Source organism: Lithobates pipiens, unplaced genomic scaffold (assembly GCF_037356315.1).
Source record: "Lithobates pipiens isolate NorthernLeopardFrog02 unplaced genomic scaffold, aLitPip1_a1.2 Scaffold_19, whole genome shotgun sequence".
Lineage (NCBI taxonomy): Eukaryota > Metazoa > Chordata > Amphibia > Anura > Ranidae > Lithobates > Lithobates pipiens.
Window position 1 is genome coordinate 47,675,457 of NW_027507764.1, and position 22,761 is coordinate 47,698,217.

The 22,761-nt window shown below is 44.9% G+C and overlaps 1 protein-coding gene and 1 pseudogene across 1 annotated transcript in view; one reads left to right on the forward strand and one right to left on the reverse strand.

The window, feature by feature from the left end:
• Positions 1-385: 385 nt before the first annotated feature.
• The window catches only part of VWDE (von Willebrand factor D and EGF domains), a 176,267-nt gene continuing 153,891 nt past the window's right edge, over positions 386-22,761 (forward strand). Inside the window, exon 1 of the mRNA XM_077490717.1 lies at positions 386-664. Coding sequence (XP_077346843.1) covers positions 586-664 — 79 coding nt within the window. The 5' untranslated portion in view covers positions 386-585. The remainder of the gene's footprint in view (positions 665-22,761) is intronic.
• Positions 19,634-19,766, reverse strand: LOC143999803 (U2 spliceosomal RNA; annotated as a pseudogene).

The window sequence follows — 22,761 nt, forward strand, 5'->3', positions numbered from 1 at the left end:
TTACTGAAAGCAGATAAATGCCACCCGGACCTCTGATTGTCCCTGGATGTAGACAGTTTGCCTCCAGCAGTCGCAGCATTGGACCCGGGGGCACCTTGCAGGAGCCATGTGATGGGTGCCCAGCGCTAGTGACGGCCATGGCATCCAACTCCGATGGTTCTGGCCACATACATACTGGCCGCAGCGAACCATCCAGCTATAACGCAGAGTGCTGCTGCGTCCAGATGTGGCGTTGCAGCCCAGTCGCGCGTATGAATGAGCTCTCATTAGTAAATCGGAATGAGAAGATGTAAGCACAATACATCAGGACTCCCCCCCCCCTCCTCTTGCTGTTGGTGGGGTGGGGGCGTTCCTAGTTAGTATTACAAGGCTGGATACACACACATCCCTGCACTCTGCTGTACAATGCTGCTGGAGTGTGGACATTTCCAGCACTGACCTCCTACCCCTGATGGGACCCTAACAACTGTGACTATTGCATTTAATCACCAGTAAAGGAAACAAATTGGAAAGCGTTTGCATTGTGAAGGGCGCTGTGCTAGGGGGGTCTCCATCAGCATTCCCACCCTGAGATCTTCTGCTACAATGTTACCAAACTTCCCTGGAACGTGTTATACTCTATGGATTATACTCATCATCCTGCAAACAGCCGCCTGTCAACAAGGTAACCATTTACCATCACTTCTATCACTGACATTGTTACAGTTCTTTTATTTCTGTAAATCATAGGAATTTTTTATATTTATTTTGTTTGCACTTTCCTAAACCACTTTGGATTGTAAAGATTAAAAAAGCAACTGTTGATTTTAGAAAAAAAAAAAAAATGTTGAAGAGTAATCAGGGAGTCAACCGTGAATTAAATTTGAAGATATGATATACTAATTGATAGCGGTATTAAACCCAAAAGCAAACTTTTATTATATTGTATCCTATAGGGATGCACCAATACCATTTTTTTTTTACAATGAGTACCGATACTTTTATTTTAGTACTCGCCGATACCAATTACCGATACCTACCACAACTGTTATGTTTTAACTTCAGCTGTCAGCAATGGTACAAAGCATTGAAAAGTTATTTACAAATGAAATAATTTGTAAACAACCTTTATAAAATGTAATAATAAATATATATATATATATTTTAATTTAGCGCTTTTTCAATGTGAAATGTGTAAATATATGTTAATATATATGTGAAAAAAATATTCACTAACAAAGCAAACAAAAAAAAAAAAAAGTTTTAATTGTTTATTGTTTATAAAATAGACGTGAACAAAAGAAAAAAAAAGCAGGAAAATAATAATTAAATGGAGGAGAATAGGGAATTAATTAAAGTGGTTGTAAATCCTTACAAACCACTTTGACCTACAGTTAAGCCTAGATTAAGGCTTACCTGTAGGTCCAAGAAATATCTCCTAAACCTATACGGTTTAGGAGATATTTACCCGAACTGGGCAAGCCGCAGATCGCGGCGATATGCCACGAGTGTTGGCTCCCATGCGCATGCGCGGGAGTGACGTCATCGCTACTCCGGCGAATCACAGCGCCGGAGCAGCGAGACCCGGAAGCCACTCCGGGATCCATGGCATCCAGCAGACATGAAGATGGAGGACCGCTTCAGGGGCTTCGTTCTCAGGTAAGTTATTCATAATGAACTAGTATGCTATGCATACTAGCTCATTATGCCTTTGCCTTACAGAGTGTGTTTTTTATTTTTTTATTGTATTGCCTTTACTTCCTCTTTAAGGCTGATTAGAGTAAATTAGGGGTTATTGAGGGGTTAAACAGAGGAACATTTGTTCATCCCTTTGATCTGCAGATGAAGAAACAGAAATATACAGAAAAGGAAACAATGTTTCTTTTTATTTTAGTGTTTCAGGGCTGAGCAATGTTGTTAATAAACATTGCTGGCTGCTTCGTCTTTTTTTTTGTCAGCTCCAATTACCGGACTTCTTTAAAGCGGGAGTCCACCGTTTTTTTTTTTTTTTTTAAAAGCCAGCAGCTACAAATACTGCAGCTGCTGACTTTTAAAATAATGACACTTACCCGCCCAGCGCACCCGCGATGTCGGCACCCGAAGCCGATCTCTCGATCGTCTCTCGGGTGCTGCCACCGCCATCTTGAATATGGGAATCAGGAAGTGGAGCCTTTCAGCTTCATTTCCCGGTTCCCTACAGCGCATGCGCGAGTCGCGCTGCGCAATAAGGATGGTCCCCTCTGTCTCTGGGATCCGTGTGTTTCCCAGCAGGCAGCGGGGGGAACCTTCGGAAAGGGGCGTAGATTCTGCGGAAAGGGGCGTACCTTCTGCAGAATCTATGCCGGAAGTGGGTGCAGATACCTGTACTGTACAGGTACCTGCACCCCCCTCCCCCCTGAAAGGTGCCAATTGTGGCGCCGGAGGGGGGGAGGGTTCCAATGAGCAGAAGGTCCACTTTAGGGTGGAGCTCTGCTTTAACACTGGGGAGACCCACTGACAGTACAAAGAACTGAGCCTGAAAGTATCGGTTGTAGGTATCGGTGCATTTGCACGAGTACCGATACTTGTGCAAATACTCGGTATCAGCACCGATACTAGTATCAGTGCAACACTAGTATCTTACTAATACTTAGATGTGATGGCTGCATTTGTTTTCTTTTTTAGGCTTTCTTTCTTCTATTATCACCTGGTGATCTGACCAATAAGTCTGTTAGTTTTCAAAAGAACAAGCTCTCCTGCAGATGTAACTATTTACCATGGGCAGGGGTGCTTACAATGATCAGCTTTCATTTAATTATTTAAAACCTTTATCCCAAAAGGAAACAAACTGCTGTAACTGCAGGGTGAGTTGGAGTTTGGCTTCAGTTTGTTAATGTATTTAAATATGCTAGTACATCTTACACTCCCCTGCCCCCAAACTGACAATGCTGCTGTCCATAGGTGCCCCTTGTGCTCCTTCATGCAGAGTGGGGGCGCTCTAATACAGGAGCTTTGTTACTGGACAGATCACCAGGTGGAAACAGAGGGTGAAAAAAATATCATAAGTAGTCATCAGCATGGGTTTACGAAAGGTTGTTCTTGCCAGACAAATCTATTAATGTTCTACGGGGAAGTAAGTTGCCATCCAGACAGGGGGAGGCCTGCTGTGGATATGGTGTATCTGGATTTTGCAAAGGCATTCACCCATAAGCTCTTAATCTACAAGCTGAGCTCTGCAGGGGTGGACCACAAGGTTTGTGATTGGGTAAAAAGCTGGTTACAGGGGCGTGTCCAAAGGGGGGTGATAAACAACGTGGACTCAGACTGGTCTGGAGTGGTAAGTGGGGAACCCGGGTGAGGTTCTGTCTTGGGACCAATTCTATTCAATTTATTCATAAATGATATAGAGGATGGGGTAAATAGCTCAATCTCAGTTTTTGGGGACGACACAAAATTAAGCAGGGCAATGACTTCACCTAGAGGCGATTCAGTTCGCATTGTGCGCTATACAAGTATTTCATTCATTCATTCATATAGAAATTTTACAGAAAGACCTGAACAAAATAATGGGGTGGGCAACTACATTGCAAATGAGGTTTAATGTAGGGTGATCAGACATCCCCGGTTTCCCGGGGACAGTCCCCAGAGTCTGTCCTCGGTTTGGTCCCCGGATTCAGGGCCGGATTATAACCTAGACAGGGCATCCCATGCTGGCTAAGAAACAGCCTTGTGGCTCGGATGCCGACGCCCCCTGCTGGACAATCTCACCACCGTTCCTGCTGCTCTATAGTGGAGCCAAAAATTGACTGTGGGGAGGGCTGAGACCAAGAGGTGAGCAGATGGTGGGGGTGGGGAGGGGTCTGTTTGTACACAGGTGAGGGCAGTGGGAGAGCAGGGGTCAGAGCTGATGGAGCATGGAGGGATGAAGAGTTTGGAGAGTTTAGCTGGTGTGAGGGAAGGGCTAAGAGGTGATATGCCTAGCACTCTATGTATTATGCGGTCCTGTGCCAAGTGCTCTGTGTATTATGCGGTCCTGTGCCAAGTGCTCTGTGTATTATGCGGTCCTGTGCCAAGTGCTCTGTGTATTATGCGGTCCTGTGCCAAGTGCTCTGTGTATTATGTGGTCCCATGTCCAGCACCCTGTGTATTATGTGGTCCCATGCACAGTGCTCTGTGTATTATGTGGTCCCATGTCCAGCACTCTGTGTATTATGCAGTCCCATGCACAGTGCTCTGTGTATTATGTGGTCCCGTGCCCAGTGCTCTGTGTATTATGCGGCCCTGTGCCCAGTGCTCTATGTATTATGCGGTCCCGTGCCCAGTGCTCTGTGTATTATGCGGTCCCATGCACAGTGCTCTGTGTATTATGCGGTCCCGTGCACAGTGCTCTGTGTATTATGCGGTTCTGTGTCCAGTGCTCTGTGTATTATGCGGTCCCATGCACAGTACTCTGTGTATTATGCCGTCCCGTGCCCAGCGCTCTGTGAATTATGCGGTCCTATGCCCAGTGCTCTGTGTATTATGCAGTCCCATGCCCAGCACTCTGTGTATTATGTGGCCCCGTGCCCAGCGCCCTGTGTATTATGCGGTCCTGTGCCCAGTGCTCTGTGTGTTATCCAGTCCCGTGTCCAGCGCTCTGTGTATTATGTGGTCCCGTGCCCAGTGCTCTGTGTATTATGCGGTCCCGTGCTCAGCGCTCTGTGTATTATGCAGTCATGTGCCCAGTGCTCTGTGTATTATGCGGTCCCGTGCCCAGCACTCCACATCATTAGATTTGATTGACAGCAGCGGGAGCCAATGGCTGCACTGCTATCAATCTATCCAATCAACAGCCGATAACTCCCTAGCAGAGAGACAGCACATCCTTGTAGGACAAGTACGAGGGTTCAGGTAAGTAAAACAGGGGGAGGCGGGGGGGGGGCGGTCACTGACAGGTGTTTTTTCACCTTAATGCATTAAGGGGGCCATCTTTCCCTCACTTGTCTCCCTTCCTCAGAGGGGAGAGGACCCGATCGTCTCCGCCGCTACCGACGGTTCCAGTAAGCAGCGGAGACCACCGGGGAACGGGGGGAAGGGGGTGGGCACCTCTCCCACCGTTGATAAAAGTGATCTTGCGGTGAATCTGCTGCAAAGACCACTTTTATCTGAAAGCGGACCGCTCGCTATTTAAAAAGATACCGGGGCTATGGCAGCTATATGCGCCACAACCCCGGTATTCAATCTCAAACAGCCGCCGTATAATGACTTTGGGCGGTCCGCAAGTAGTTAAGGTCAATCAACTTACAAAGTAGTGGTGTCAAAAGATAAGACATGACAGACAGGCAAGCAGCATTCCCTCCATATTTGTCAAATAATTTAATTTCTTAGATTGTAAGCTCTAATGAGCAGGGCCCTCTGATTCCTACTGTATTAGTGTAATGATAGATAGTATTCGTGTATTTATAGAGTTGTAAAGCGCTACGTAAACTGTTGGCGCTATATAATATGCAGTGTTAATTTTGTCAGCTAAAATGTTTTTGTCACCTAAATTAATACCATTTTAGTCAACTAAAATACGACTAAAACTAAAACAATTCAGATGACTAAAATATGACTAAAACTGCATTTTAATCAAAAGACTATGACTAAAACTAAATTGAAATTAGACATCAAAATGAACACTGCACTACCACATAAAAATACATAGGGGGCATCTACTAAGCTGCTGAAAGAAATACAATTAAGAAAAGGGTTTTTCTTATTTTTTTTCTTAATATTTAATGTTAATAATATATTCAGGTAATATGTGGCATTACAGCCAATAGAATTTACAGTTTTTTTTTTGTTTTATTTTATATTTTCAAGCTTGTCAAAAATCAATATTTTTGTTTGTTTCTGAAACTTGGTTTTATTTATAAAAACATTATTTATCCCAATAGCTAAATCTGTGTCTGTAGTGAATGTTCAAACCTTAATACCAGAAATAGTAACGTTATTAGAATGTTATTCCATGAGTATATAATGTTTGGCAAATCTAAAGAAATATTGCATTAAAACTTAACTTGAGTCTGTCGGACTTTTCCACCGGATTGTTTGATCGTGTGTACGCAGCATAAGACTTCACTGGCTGCCTGCTTGTTCTGTCTTAAGCCATCCATAGACAGACCAAAATTCAATCAGTTCAACAGGAACTGGCCAAATTTCCGATCCATCGGTCAACTTCAGTACAGCCTGCCAGGTTTTTTTCACCTGATCAACAATGAACAAAACTTCTCTCATCCTCTACTCTCTGTGGTCAACAATACAGCACCACCTATGGAGGGGAGAGTAAATTGCACCTGTCTACTGGTGTGTCTGGTGTAGTTCCCCCTATTGGCCATTAGGTGTCACCACAGATAAAGTTGGGAACCCTGTAGGTAGTGCAAGCGCCTAGGTAACCTCTATAGATCCTCAGCATGGGATTTACTAGAAAGAGTGAGGTCATTTCAGTTCTGCCGGTGCATCTTGGGTAGAAGGCTTTGTATAAATAGTCTGGCAGGAGAGTCCCATGGTGGTTGGTTGGTCATGGGAAGCCGTGTAAGGGCCAAGGCAGCAGAGAATCTTTGAGGATCTAGCTTCTGGGAGCTTCCCCTAAAGCCTGGTACACACCAGAAGTTTTTATTTTTATTTCAACCCAGTGGGCTGAACGAAAAAAAAAAAACTGAAGAACTTGGGAGTTAGTACAGAGATCTTCCCCGTTGAGCTATTGTGTTCTGACAGGAGGATTGGCTAGAACACCACCAGAATACACCAGTCAGTGCTCTCAGCCAATGGCTGAGACCACAGATCGAATGCTAATCAGCCAGTCTTTTTCAGTCATGCCCCTTCAACATAAGGCAGACGCGCGGCCCGCTTCTGTTGGGCCAGCTGACATAAAAAACAGGCCCAATGTCGGACAGTTTCCATTGAACTGGCCGATCCTGTCCGATATTGGGCCCATGTGTATGGGGCTTTAGGGTAGAATAAAGAAGGAGGGGTGCAGGATTATTGGGTCTACTCACATCTCTTGGGTATAGGCTGTAAGACTCTGGCAAACCCCTAAAGACTGCTAATCTACTCAGCTCTCTGCTCTGTTGTTATCTGATTGCAGCTGAAGGAATGTGCTGTCATTGCTAGGATGATTGAAAGCAGTAAATATTAGGGTTGTTCCAATACCACTTTTTTAAGACAGAGTACAAGTTCCGATACCGATTACCAATACCTTTTTTTTAATGTCATGAGACACTTTTCAAAGCACAATACAGACTAATGATAGGTGGCACTGACTGACGGCTGGCACTGATGGGTGGCACTGATGGTTGTCACTGACTGATGGCTGGCACTGATGGCTGACACTGATACGTGGCACTTATGGGCACTGATACATGGCACTTATGGGCAATTGCTGGCCTGGCATAATAAATGACATGAATGATGAGAGTAAAGGAAGGATTTTGCCATGCTATATGACATATAGCATGGCAAAATCCTTCCTTTCCTTTCATTATTCGTGTCATTTATCATATACAGTAATATGCCATGACGCCCATCTTGGTACACTTTGCACTCGACCGCAGTAAGTAGCAGCGGAAATCTTGTTACACCCAGCCTGAACTACATGGCTGGCTTACTGCGGCCAAGAGCAGGGTGTACCAAGATGGGCGTTGTGGTGTTTAACCTCCAATGGAGACACGGAACGTCACTTCCTTTACCAAATGTGACTGCTTCGGTCTCCGATTTAAACGGAATATGCGGCTTACACCCTGCAACCCTGCCCCGGCCAGCTTACCCCTAGTTCCACTGGTGCCAGCTTATTGGCTGGCTATCCGCTCCACCCGCTGACTTCCGGTTCCGCTGCATTCCCAGGTATCAGATTAGGCATCTGCGCATTTGTGCGAGAACAAGTACTTACACAAATGCTCGGTATCGGTATCAGGACAACCCTAGTAAATATGTAATCATCTGTGTTCCATTAAAATTGTATGCCGTTGTATGGACTCTTCCTTTAACTAACCTCAAGAATGGAATGTCTTCTGGAAATGAAACTTGTGCTGGCTGATGCCGCGTACACATGATCAAACAATCTGCCCGTGTATAGACTAAGAAAGTAGTTTAGTAGTAGACTCTCATTTCGGCGGACAGTACGGCCATGTGTGTGCCAGTCCGCCGTACTTTTGAAATGAAGGAACTTTTCCCCCCCAGGTCCATATCAGACCATATCAGTCCATATCAGACCCTTATCCGAGCACGCTACCCGGCCGGCCAGGAAAAGGGGTGGGGACCAGCGAGCGCCCCCCCCTCCTGAGCCGTACCAGGCCGCGTGCCCTCAACATGGGGGGTGCCTTGGGGAAGGCAAGCCAAAGCACATTGTCCCCATGTTGATAAGGACAAAGGCCTCTTCCCGACAACCTTGGTCGTTGGTTGTCGGGGGGTCTGCGGGCGGGGGCTTATCGGAATCCGAAAGAGCAGAAGAATAGCGGAGGAGTCCGGCGATAAGACCCCCGAAGACGGAAGAAGACCCCCGGAGCTGTGCAATAAACTATTTTAACCCGTGTGTGTTTTTTTTCACAGTGAATGGGTAGGGGTACATTGTACCCCATACTACTTCACATAGTGTGGGGGGCCGGAATCCGGGGGCCCCCTCATTAAAAGGGGCTCACGGATTCCGATAAGCCCCCCACCTGCAGACCCCAACAATCAACGGCCAGGGTTGTCCTCATCAACATGGGCACAAGGTGCTTTGGGGTGGGGGGGCCGCGCGGCCCCCCCTCCCCCAAGGCACCCCCCATGTTGAGGGCACGCAGCCTGGTACGGCCCAGGAGGGGGGGCTCGCTCGTCCCCACCCCCTTTCCTGGCCGGCCGGGTAGCGTGCTCGGATAAGGGTCTGATATGGACCTAGGGGGGGACCCCCACGCCGATTTTTCAGCGTAGGGATTCCCCTTTAAGTCCATACCAGGTGACGGAGCCAGCAACGCCTCCTTCGCTGGTCCCGGCTACCTGGAGCTGCGCTCAAAATGAGCGGACTTTCCTCCATGTGTGTGGGCAAAACTGTTCATTTTAAAAGTACGGCGGACTTAGTACGCCGTACTTAGTCCGCCGCAAAAGTACCGTGTGTGGGCAGGTAGCTCGTTCGGAAAATCCACTGGACTTAGTCCGCCGGATAGTCTGCTACATGTGAACATGGCATGAGTCTTTTTTTTTAGTTCATTGCCATAAAGCCGGAGCAAGGGATAGAACACGTTACAGTTGGTCTTGGTTAGGCAAGGCTGGGGCCTTCTGGGAAATGCTCCTGCAATAGTGCCCAAGAGAGGTTTCCATGAGCTTAGCTGCACCTCAGTGAGTTTAAGGTACCAACCTATGCTGGAAAGGAGCGGATTTAAGAGTATAGGAGCTGCCTTGCAATGAGGCTGTGCATGTGAAGTAATATTTACTTAAGTAACAGTTTACTCGAATAATGATAGAATGTGTAGATTTTAACCATCCAAAAGGATGGGAAGTATGAAAAATGAGGATTAGGTAAGCGTTGGTGCTACCTCTGTGGATATTAATGTTGGGGTATCTTTTTGGCACTCATTAGAACTAAAGAAGTGGCTTGGATAAGTTATGAAACGTTTTTAACATTACAGAAGAAGTCCAGTTAAATGTGACTAATTACTACTAGTGGAACATTGGGCTCTGTTACTGATTTGGAGAACTCATCTTGATCACAAGATGGTGCTGCCAATTGATCTTGCCTAACTGTGACTGGATTTGCCATTAGCAGTCTGGGAGATGTAGTCTTGAAGAAGGATTCTAATCTCAGCCATCCATGGGCAGCAACTACAAGGCCCATAAGCACCTGGGGGCAGGAGGTACAATATACAGTAAAATCACAGGAAGGAGCTGGGCAGTTGGGGGAAGTGCCCCAAATGGGTAGGAGTAAGAGAGCCATGCTGTGCCAAGCTGTGCTGTGTCAAGCTGTGTATTGCCAGAAAGAGAGCGGAGTGCTGTGCTGGACACTGGAACCAGGAGGCTGACTTGAATTCGGGCATCCACTATCCAGAATCGCTCTCCAGGTCAACATTGCATATACTTCTGCCTATTGTGCTGCTGACCACCACAACAAGAGCCACTTCTTGCCATTAGTTGATTACCACAGAGGAGTTTGGTGAGAGGGTCTCTGACCCGCTTTACAAATATAACTATCTGTTAACCCTTCTTTCAGTCTAGACTTGACAAAGAGCCACATCTCCACAACCCCGTTTTGCTACAAGAGTTCTATCACACTTGCTGCTGTATCCATCGGTAAGTTAAGTCCTTCAAAGTCAAATACAGAGCCTAAAGACATTCCTATCCCAAAACGTTGATTTTACTTTCCATCGGCTCCCCATTGTTGCATAATATCCTGATCTGTATACCCCCCCAACTACCCTTTGAACTTGCCACACTTCTAAGTTGCTGCACTAAGGAATCCAAAGACTTACTGAGCCTAACTTTACATCAGATTGCTGTTGAATGCCATCCTCTTGAGTCATCTTAACCTTTTTGCGCACCAACATTTTAAAGAGCCCCAACGTTGCCGGCAGAAGCTCACCATTATGACTGCCCAAGTCTCTACACTCCTGAGGGCTAAACTGAGTTGCTGTTATTAATTTCAGGTTTCAAGGCCTAAGCCTTGATCCTTTGTTTCAGAGCTCTCAAGTGATTTAGCCTGTTATACTCCTCCTTCTAATCCTCCTTGGTCATTTCAGGTGTCCCCTCTCATACAGAGAACTATTGTTTACGCTCCTGGTACTGCAGTATACACTGGGTTTGATTCTAGAGGTACTTCTGTTGGGTGTATTGCATCGGTTTTTGTTGTGTTTATGTGCAATAATATTTATGTACCAAACTGCTATGTTGTATTTATGTTTTCAATCTGACAATACAGTCTGATTGTCCTTTTAAAGGGCAGTGTGTGCAATCTTTGTATGCCTTCTGGGAGTTCCCAGATAAGGTATTCTGGTGGTGCCAGTGAGTACGAGGCTTGGTCTCGGGCTAGAGAGGGCAGAGGACACAAACTTACCAATGGCTCCTGAGTCGGTAGGGCTACACGAGGTATACCATGACCTGGATAAATGAGAACCTTCTAAGGACGTGAAGCCCCCACGATGCACCCAATATACTAAGAGAACATGTGACTTAGGTTGCCTAGCCTTAAAGTCACATGATGGAGTCCAAGGGAAGCGATTTTAATCTGTGGTCAGATAGAGGTACTTTTTGCTCAGGCAATAATGTGATCCGGTAATGTTGAAGAAAGGGATGTTGGAACAGCTACCGGCTGTAGACCTTGATGTATGTTGTGTATGTAAGCAAGCTGTCTGTACTCGGCAAAGTATGTTTATTCTACAATGCATACATTACACAGCCTGTCTATCCTTAATAATAATAATAGCACACATGGCCTGTTATCAGGCTTTTTCTGGCCTTTTGAAGTTTTTCTGGGTGTTGTAACTTGTCATGTAAACTCCGGTAGACGGTCCTGAGGTTCTGAGGAACACGATGAATGTCCTTGCAAACATGAAAGAAAGTGTCCCATCTATAAAGAGCTTAGCCTCGTCTTGCTAATGATCTATAATGTCACTTCTGACTTATCATATAAACATCATTCCATTACAATGGGTGAGAGATAATCTCCCTACATTGTATTTGTTTATCATGACACGCAAAATGATATTTAGAGTCCCATTAAGTGAAAAAGACTGTATTCTGGTAACTGTGTGGAATAATATTTCTTTATTACAGGTACTTATATAGCACCATCAATTTATGCAGCGCTTTACATATTTATTATACATTCAGACCAGTCCCTGCCCTCAAGGCGTTTACAGTGGTGGCAGCACAGTGGTGTAGTGGTTAGCACTTTTACCTAGCAGCAATAGGGTCACTGGTTCAATTCCCGACCACAACACCATCTGCCTGGAGTTTGCATGTTCTCCCTGTGTCAGCCTGGGTTTCCTCCCACACTCCAAAGACATGCAGGTAGGTCAATTAGACCTTGTCTAAAAAAAAAAAAAAAAAAATTGGCCTGTGTATGTGTTTGTAAGCGTGTCAGGACCTTACAGGGTAAAAGGACCACACAAAAGCCACAGATGGACTCTGTGGCTGGATTCAGTTCACATAGGTAGCACTATACAAGTCACTCATTCATTCACAGTCTAAGGTCCCTAATTCATACATACACATACTAGGGCCAATTTAGAAAGGAAACCAGCATGTCTTTGGTCATACCTCCCAACTGTCCCTGATTTCGAGGGACTGGCCCTGATTTGGAGCAATGTCCCTCATTTTGGTCTTATCTATATAGTTGTATGTAAAATGCACTTTTTATCTTTCAAAAAGTGTTTCCCAGCGCTAAACCTTTCATCCAATTTCTAAATTGCTGCATTTATACATTTTAAAAGCCAATTTAAAGGAATATTAATGGTAAAAAAAAAGCACTTGTGGATTTAATTAACCTTTTTTTTGTGTTAATTCTCCTTTAAGGGGGTGTGGCTAGTAGGTTTCGCTCATTCCCATCTCAAAATGATGGGAGGTATGTCTTTGGTGAGTGGGAGGAAACCCACGCAAGCACAAGGAGAACCTGCAAACTTCATGCAGGTAGTGCCTTGCTTGGGATTTGAGCTGACAACCCTAGAGCTGCCAGGTGGAAGTGCTAACCACTACACCGCCATCATTAACCACTTGCTGACCGCCTATCGCATATTTACTGCGGCAGGTCAGCTCTATTGCACAAAATCACGTACCTGTAACAAGAGAAGGAACCGACTGGCTGATCATAGAGATTTCCCAGCGGGCCAGATGGTCTCTGGAGCCTCTATGATCATTCGGAAGGCCGAGCGCAATGTTATGACGTCACGCACGGCCTCTGCATTTTTTGATTTCAGGCTTCCCAGCCTAGAGGTGAGATCTGAGGACTTATTGACCCCATATCTCACTGTAAAGAGGACCTTTCACGCACTTTTGCTATTACAAGGGATGTTTTACATTTCTTTTAACAGCAATAAAAGTGTTCAAAATATTATTTTTTAAAAAGAAAGTATCAAAATAGAAAAAAAAAAAAAAAAGTAAAGCGCCCCTGTCCCCGCGTGCTCGCTCGCAGAAGCGAACGCATAAGTAAGTCGCTCCCACATATGTAAACGCCATTCAAACCAAACATGGGAGGTATCGATGTGAACGTTAGAACGAGAGCGATAATTCTAGCACTAGACCTTCTCTGTAACTCTAAACATGTAACCTGTAAAAAAAAAATAAAAAATTTCAAGCGTCGCCTATGGGGATTTTAAAGTACCGAAGTTTGGAGCCATTCCACGAGCGTGTGCAATTTTGAAGCTTGACATGTTAGGTATCTATTTACTTGGCGTAACTTCATCTTTCACATTATACAAAAAAATTGGCTAATGTTTATTTTTTTTTATTTTTTTATGCATGAAACAGTTTTTATTTTTTCCAAAAAAAAACGTGTTTGAAAAAATGCTGTGCAAATACTTTGCAGAGTGCAGTTGCTCCAAAGCTTTGTAAATGAGAAGAACATCTGCTGACGTCCATCATCCAATCGTATTCAAGCAAAAATGCATTTTTTAAAAATTTTCCTTGCACATGATTGGGTATTCTTTGTAAAGTGAAGCTTCACCTCATTTACTAAGCTCTAGAGCAACGTGCACAGTCTTTTTGCCTTTAGTAAATCAACCCCTATAATATGTGTTCGTGCACACGCAGACTTTTAGCAGCATTTACTAGGAGGGGCTTTTAGAGGCAGAAACAAAAAAAAAGAAAACTAATGCCAGCACATCCAGGAGCAGCAGAGTTTTTGGCAGAAAAAAAAAACACTTGACGCTTGTAAACACATGTAAACAGGGGTTCAAACAAACCATATAACACTGCCACTGGATTAGAAAAAGATTGATGAGAGTAACTTTTGTTATCTTGACTTTGACTGCTCAAATAAACACAAATCAATGGGGTCAGGTCAACCAGGTGGGCGCCATGAGGTTTTAAAAAAAAAAAAAGAGATCAAGCACCAATCATATTGAGTGCCCATATAGCTTTATTCTTGACTATAAAGTGGTAATTAGTAGGCAAGCAGTAGCCAATGTGTTTCAGGGGCCAAAGTATCCCCCTTCATCAGGGCTTGGGCTTTTGGTGTACCCTCTCCTAGAAAGGAGTCTCCATCAGAAGACAAGAGTATACAATGGTACAATAACTCAAATGAAATTGGCATTTCCATTACAAAGTCACATTACAGAGTGTTTTCCAAACTGATAATCCTAAGGTTTTCCACCCAAACGGTACTGTCCTAACCCAGCCACTTTGCACAGTTCCAGCACACTGCATATAGGATCTGGACCTTCTCCCTCCTGCACTGTCCTCTACCTGGATTTCCTGGCCAGAGCCTGAGATTTCCCTCCTCAGCAGGAACCTGCCCCTGTCTCCAAGCCTAGCCTCTCCCTATCAGGCAAGATCCGGTCCCTACATCTACTCATCAAACTGTAGGCATGCCAAAATGATGCAGAAGGTTCTATTTAAAGCCCCTCTGTATCCAAGATGGCCACCCAAATCACATGGCAAAGCAGTTGTGTGGAGAAAAATGCCTTGGTGATGTCAGAGGAGAACGGGCAGACTGGTTCCGGATGATAGAAAGGCAACAGTAACTCAAATAACCACTCGTTACATCCAAGGTATGCAGAATACTATCTTTGAATGCACAACACATTGAACCTTGAAACAGATGGACTACAGCAGCAAAAGACCACACTGGGTGCCACTCCTGTCAGCTAAGAACAAGAAACTGAGAATACAATTCGCGCAGCATCACCAAAATTGGACAACTGGTCTGATGAGTCTCGATTTCAGCTGCAACATTCAGATGGTCAGGTCAGAATTTGGCGTAAACAACATGAAAACATGGATCCATCCTGCCTTGTATCACCGGTTCAGGGTGGTGGTGCAATGGTGTGGGAGAGATTTTCTTGGCACACTTTGAACCCCAATTGAGCATCGTTTAAATGCCACGGCCTACCTGAGTATTGTTGCTGACCATGTCCATCCCTTTATGACTACAGTGTCCCCATCTTCTGATGGCTCCTTCCAGCAGGATAATACACCATGTCACAAAGCTCCAATCATCTCACCACTGGACAATGAGGTCACTGGACTCCAGTGGCCTCCACACTCACCACATCTCATCCAATAGAGCACCTTTGGGATGTGGTGGAACTGGAGATTGGCATCATGGATGTGCAGCCAGCAAATCTGCAGAAACTGCGTGATGTTATCATGTCACTATGGACCAAAATCTCTGAGAAACGTTTCCAACACCTTGTTGAATCTATGCCATGAAGAATGAAGGCAAAAGGGGGTCCAACCCGGTACTAGCAAGGTGTACCTAATAAAGTGGCTGGTGAGTGTATATCCTATTTACTTGTTTTAAACTTTTTTTTTTACATTTCTCCAGTTGCTTTCTTGCCTAGGAAAATTAAGTCATGCATCCCAGGAGTCTTCGGGAGGGGAGGAGGGGCTTTCTCAGCTAAGCACATGGACTCCAGGAAGTAAATGCTACATGAATCATTTGCCCTTACTCAAGATGTCCGCAGCCAGTAATGCTAGGAGGTTGTTTTTCAAACTGATTTCTCAACAGAATAAAGCATGGAGAGATGGATGGGGGGAGTTTTGCTTTGAATATTAAAAATTAATTAAGTAGCGAGTTTGGTTTGTGGTGCTCGGATGCGGTGTTCTGGAGTCAGTGTAAGAAGACAATGACTTTCCCATGCCCTGTCTCTCACATTAGCAAACAAATCATAGTGGACATAAACCACTGTAGCGGATGACATTTTGGATAAAGTGTCATTCATGTGTAAATTTAGCTTTTGCCTCAGAACAGTAGGGGTTCTGAGGGTTGATTGTGTAGGTTTAACTTTGACATCAGTTTGGCTGGGCTGTGTTAGAGTTCTGCCTGGTCATGTGTACGGTGAGGTGCACATGACAGGCCAGAACCAGGCCTGGTTGGACGTTTTGGGTATCAGCTTCCTCTGAGCCAATCAGAGGGTGTGCCGGGCCCCGCTGAGGAGTCTGGGGAGGGGTACTTAAGATGTTGAGGTCACGTGTTACGGGTGGTTCGTTTCGTGAGGCCCTAGCGGTCTGTTTCTGTTTTCCTGGACCGGGGTAGCCCCGCGAGGGGTCCCGGTCACAGGGGCGTTCAACGCTCCGCAACATGCTTCCTTGGTTACCCCCGATAGATCCGTCTGGTCTGGGGTGAGGATCCGTCTGTTTCCGAGTCTCGGAACCGGCTGGTCCGAGGCGCAGTAACTGAGGGAGGATTCAAGGCGTCCGGGTGTGCTCTTGGCTTGGAGAGGCACTACAGCTCGTGAAAGTGACCGGGGGAGGACTCTTCGGAGGAGGGCCAAAAAGCTGGCATCCTGAGAAGTGCCTGGTTACTGAGTTGGGAAGGACACCGACGAATCCACGTTTTTTCCAGTACTGCCAAGGAGACAGAGAACGTTCCAGGTACTGAGGAAAAAGGTTCCTGTTCACTTTCAGTTACAACTTGTTCAAGGTCGGAGATTTTACAAGTTCTGAATTGAAGTGCTGACTGCCATAATCTCTGGCTAGAGATTTGTTCAGCCTTGAAGTGCCCAGCTGCGAGTGGCTACTCTCTGGGTGGTACTAGAGACTTTGTTATGTCTGCAGTTTAAGGTGCCTGAGTTTCTTCACCCTTGCCCTCTGTTCCCATACGAGACGACTGTGTTGTTGGATGTTACCCCTGCAAAATAAAACCTTTCAAAAGGACTTTATTTGTGTCAGCGTCCAAGTTGTTGGGTATCAACCCTAGGAACCCCTAGACGTGGAAGAACCAGCCAAGCGGAGGTAACCGCTTGTCCCTTATTTTGGTCTGATCTATATAGTTGTATATAAAATGCACTTTTTATCTTTCAAAAAGTGTTTCCCAGTGCTAAACCTTTCATCTGATTCCTAAATTGCTGCATTTCTACATTTTAAAAGCCAATATAAAGGAATAGTAGTGGTTAAAAAAATTCCTTGTGGATTTAATTAACCTTTTTTTTTTGGTTAATTCTCCTTTAAGAGGGTGTGGCAGGGGGAGTGTCTTATGCCTACATGTATTTGTTAGTAGGCGTCCCTCATTCCCATCTCAAAATGTTGGAAGGTATGGCTGCTCACCTGCCTACAATGTGCCTCCTTTTTTTGTCCCGTTTTCTAGAGGTCACCAGAACAAGAGTAAATTTAATGTGAAATAATGAAAACCTAATGGAAGTTGTAACTTTGCATCTTTTTGATCTGGTTCTACATGTCAAAAATGTATTGATATACACTATATTTTCAAAAGTATTGGCACGCCTGCGTTTACATGCACAACATTCATTGATGGGCACTAGTAGGCTGCATTGATGGGGGCTGGTGAGGCTACATTGATGGGCGCTGGTGAGGCAGCATTTGATGGGTGCTGGTAGGCTGCATTGATGGGTGCTGGTGAGGCTGCATTTATGGGCACTGGTGAGGCTACGTTGATGGGCACTGGTGAGGCTGCATTTGATGGGCGCTGGTGAGGCTGCAATTTAATGGGCGCTGGTAGGCTGCATTGATGGGTGCTGGTGGGTTGCATTTGATGGGCGCTTCATTAAAAAGGTGGGGTATACATGGGCAGGACAAAGGGGGTGGAGTCAGCGATGGAGCCAAGGGTTGTAGGTGGCAAAATTAGATTTTGCCTAGGGAGTCAAAAATCCTTCCACCAGCCCTGCCTCAACCCAATAGAACACCTTTGGGATGAATTAGAGCGGAGACTGCAAGCCAGGCCTTCTTGCCCAACATCAGTGCCTGACCTCACAAATGCACTTCTGGAAGAATGGTCAAACATTCCTATAGACACACTCCTAAACCTTGTGGACGGCCTTCCCAGAAAATTTGAAGCTGTTATAGCTGCAAAGGGTGGGCCAACTCAATATTGAACCCTACGGACTAAGACTGGGATGCCATTAAAATTCATGTGCGTGTAAAGGCAGGTGTCCCAATATTTTTGACAATTTAGTGTATACGTAAAAACATTGTTTTCATTTAACTTTTTTTTTTTTTTAATGATCTGAAACACCCGACCCGAGTCTTTTAAACTGCTACCTCCTGAAAGACATTTGTTTACTGAAATTCCTGACATGACAATGAGCAGATAGTTCTACAGTGGAGGTCAATTAGGTATCATTAAAAAGTCACTAAAAATCTCCCTTCAAGCAAAATGTACGATGAGCAAAAAAAACATCAACAGGCATTTTTGCCGAGGGCCACATCCTTCCCTGCACATATTTCATGTACTACCTACAGGGATTATCATATGGGGGGAAATTCTCCTACAAGTACTCTTTGCACTAAACTCTGGTTTTAAAAAAATACAATTCTATTCAAACATATATTTTTAACCACTTCAATAGCGGGCACTTTTACCCCCAGGCCAATTTTCAGCTTTCAGTGCTGTCGCTCTATGAATGGCAATTGTGCAGTCATGCTACACTGTACCAAAACTACATCTGAACATCTAAACCATGGGAGCCATACACTCCTCTATATGGGAGAACTTGAGGTCTCCACCCATAGCACAGGTGGACGCTAATGAGAGGTACTTAATGAAGGAGTGGGGGGCTCCTCACCCAAAAGGATTTGGTCAGAATCCATACAATAGACAAACAAGATATTTGGGGGACACACCCTAAAAGATGCATTAAAGATGGTGCTGCCATAAGACCATACAACAGAACAACAGTACCCCATGGGGTACTTGGTCACAGTAAGTGGGCTTAAAGTGGTTGTAAACCCTTACAAACCACTTTGACCTACAGGTAAGCCTAGATTAAGGCTTACCTGTAGGTCCAAGAAATATCTCCTAAACCTATACGGTTTAGGAGATATTTGCCCGAAGACAGGCACCGCTGTCTACGGCGCATGCACCGTAGACAGCGGCGCGCATGGCGCACTGAGCGCGGCATTTCCAACAACGGAGCTGCCGCGCATGTCGACTCCCGTGCGCATGCGCGGGAGTGACGTCATCGCGGCTCCGCCGAATGACAGCGCCGGAGCAGAGAGACCGCACCGAAAAGATGGATGCGCCAGACTACAGGGGACAGCGGTGACTTCGCTGGCGATGCATAGTAGTCCATTATGCTTTGCCTTTGCAGGGAATGAAAGAGGAAGTAAACTCATCAGTGTTTACTTACTCTTTAAGCACCATATAGCAATATGGGGTGACCAAATTCTTGAACCACTGAAAATGTCTAGGTCTTACGGCTGCACCATCTTTAATGCATCGTTTAGGGTGTGCCCCCCAAATATCTTGTTTGTCACACATAAAGAGTGAACACAAAAATGTGCAACGGGTGCTACACGGTTCTCCCTAGGAAGGACCTTACCCTGATCCCCCTGGGGCGTTAGGCTCCAGACGGGGACTGAGGTACTTCACTTGGGTCCATCTTGCCGAAACCAGATGAACCCCCTTTCTCTGGAAGGTCTGCCGAAACAGACCCACCCAAGTACTCGGTGGGACTCCCCAGAAGGGAGACCCCCCTAATTAGAGAGGGCAAACCAAGCCAAAAGGCCTATGTCCATCCCCATCAGGAGGGTTCCCTTTCGGCTATCTCTAACTGTCCAGGTTGCCTTTATGCCCAGAGGTTTTGCATAGCCACCGCCACCCCTAATCCACCTCGCCGTAGATCAGGGACAGAAGCAAGCGCCACCTCCAGGCAACTGATAAGAACAGATAACTACACTTGATCTTAGCCCAAAGGCCGAGAAGCGATGGGCTATGTAATGTACATAGAGCAGAGCACATGACCTCAACTAACATACTCTGCTTGTTCCAAACAAATGGAAGTGAGTCAGAAAATGAAAGCTTCAGGAGCTCAGGGAGACCATTACAAGGACGCAGGAAAAAAAACTGTGAGAAACAATTTAATGGAAAATGCATTACAAGGTCATTATGTAGTGGATGTCCATGGATTATTTTTGGGAAAACAAGGATATATTTTAGTGTCACTTTAACCCCTTGCTGACCAGCGCACGACCATATACGTCGGTACAATGGCACGACTGGGCAAATGGCCGTCCCCTTTAAGATGTGGCATTGTGGGCGCCCACGTGGCGGAGCAGAATAACGGGAAGATGTAAACAAGGCATTTCCCTGTTCCGCCTAGCCACATGACAGCAATCTACTGCTCCCTGTCATCAGAAACAGTGATCGCTGTCATGTGAATAGTAGCCCATCCCCCTCCACAGTTAGAATCACTCCCTAGGACACACTTAACCCCTTGATCGCCCCCTAGTGTTTAACACAATAAAATCACAATAAGTGTACATTGATTGGTTTGTGCAGAAGTTATAGTGTCTGCAAAATAGAGGATAGATTTATGGCATCTTTATTATTTTTTTTTAATTATTATTATTAGTAATGTGGGCAACATTGCGGCGGACACATTGGACACTTTTGACACTATTTTGGGACCATTGTCATTTAAAAAAAATGTAATAATAAAAATGCCATAAAACTATCCCCTGTTTTGTAGAAGCTATAATTTTTGCATAAACCAATCAATATACACTTATTTTGATATTTTTTTTTTACCAAAAATATGTAGAAGAATACGTATCGGCCTAAATTGAGGAAAAAAAAAAAGTTTTTTATAGATTTTTGGGGGATATTTATTATAGCAAAAAGTAAAAAATATTGAGTTTTTTTTTCAAAATTTTTGCTCTTTTTTTGTTTACAGCGCAAAAAATAAAAACTGCAGAGGTGATCAAATACCACCAAAAGAAAGCTCTCTTTGTGGGGAAAATAGGACATCAATTTTGTTTGGGTGCAGTGTCACACGACCGCGCACTTGGCAGTTAAAACAATGCAGTGCCGAATCGCAAAAAGTGCTCTGGTCAGGAAGGGGATACAATCTTCCGGGGGTGAAGTGGTTAATTATTTTTTTTATTTATTACAGATACTTATATAGCACCATCAATTTACACAGTACTTTACATATATATTTAACATTCACATCAGTCCCTGCCCTCAAGGAGCTTACAATCTGCAGTACCTAACTCATATTCACACATAAACATATTAGGGCCAAATAACCTCCCAGCATGTCTTTGGTGTGTGGGAGGAAACCAGAGTACCCGGAGGAAACCCACACAGGCACAAGAAGAACATACAAACTCCATGCAGGTAGTGCCATGGTTGGTATTATGACTAGTGATGGGCAAATCTGCACAGGCTATATTCTGCTTCAAATGCTACTTTATGCATTCACATGTCTCAATGCATTTCAATTTGTCCGGACAGTACGATCACTTGCTGATTCAGCACAATCCACAGATTGCGTAACTCTAATGTCGCTTCACATGACCGGACTTTCCGGCAGACTAGGTCCGACGGTCTTCCCGACGGACTTTCGGCAGAATTACGACGGACTTTCTGAACGAACGGACTTGGCCACACACGAACAGACTAAGTCTATTAATTTTGAACATGATGACGTAAACGGGACTGTGATGGATCCAATCCCACCCTCCGATTGAGTGCTTCCGTCAGTATACCGCTTCCTAAGTCTGAATATAGATATCAGATAATCCACTCACAAGCACAAAACAATACGACACTTGCTTAGCTGCTCAACATGGACTTGTTTATTAGAACCAAAATGCCAAGTATTTATTATACAGTAGAAGAGGAGGTCCCCCCTCCTGATCATTTATTCTAACAATACAACTGTAGCCAGAAACAGAATTACTTGAGCTAATTATCTAAATCAACACTCAGACTAGTTGACTGAGGGATAAGACTTTTCGGCTCCTAGTTCGCTAACAATTCAATAAACATTACCATAAACATCAACACAGGGTTAATTAGCCCAACAACTAGACTCATTTACATTATACAAGCCAACAGACAGGTGTCTGGAGTTCATGGCATTAGCATCTGACAGTGTGTGTCCCAACAGTATGAGACAACACACATTATATATACATATATACAGCATTGAATCTGACTAGCACAGATTATAGTGGGGTTCTCATTCACCCTGTGCCCCTTAAAATCCAGGGCCCATAATCAGTCGGCAAGAGGCTCGCATTCAGTCCTCTCAAAAAGCCTGTGTCCCGGCTAGGTCTGTCACAGGGACTAAACAAGGAAGTTCAACAGCCAGTAGCGAAAAGCTGCCCTTGCGCCATATTTGGTCCGTCGGACTAGCACACAGACGAACGGTTTTCCCGATTTGAGTCCGTCGGAATTGAGTCCGTCGGATAGATTTGAAACATGTTCTATTTCTAGGTCCGTCTGATTTTTTTTTTTTCGAAAAATGATCGGACTATCCCACACGATCGAATTGTCCGACGGACTGATCCCTTCGGACCTAGTCTGCCGGAAAGTCCGGTCGTGTGTACGCGGCATTAGACACAAAACCTAAATCCGATGCAATGTTACTTTTTGGAGTTCAGTACAGAGGATACTGCAAACAATCCCAGCCACTCCGTTCCAAGCCTCCCACCCAGGGCCGTCTTTAAGGCAGGGCAAAAGGGGCAGCTGCCCTGGGCCCTGTCATTGTTGTGGGGCCCAAAGCAGCTGCCTCATACTTGCCAACTATCCCAATGTAAATTCCCTTGTTCCTTGAAGTTTTAGTCCTGTGCTGTGTCCCAATATCTCAGTGTGAAGTGATGGTACTAATGCTGCCCAGCTCTGCCCTATTGTTGTGTACAGATAACTCACCTGCAGACCCTGTGTTTACATGTAAATAACTGTAATTCATATGT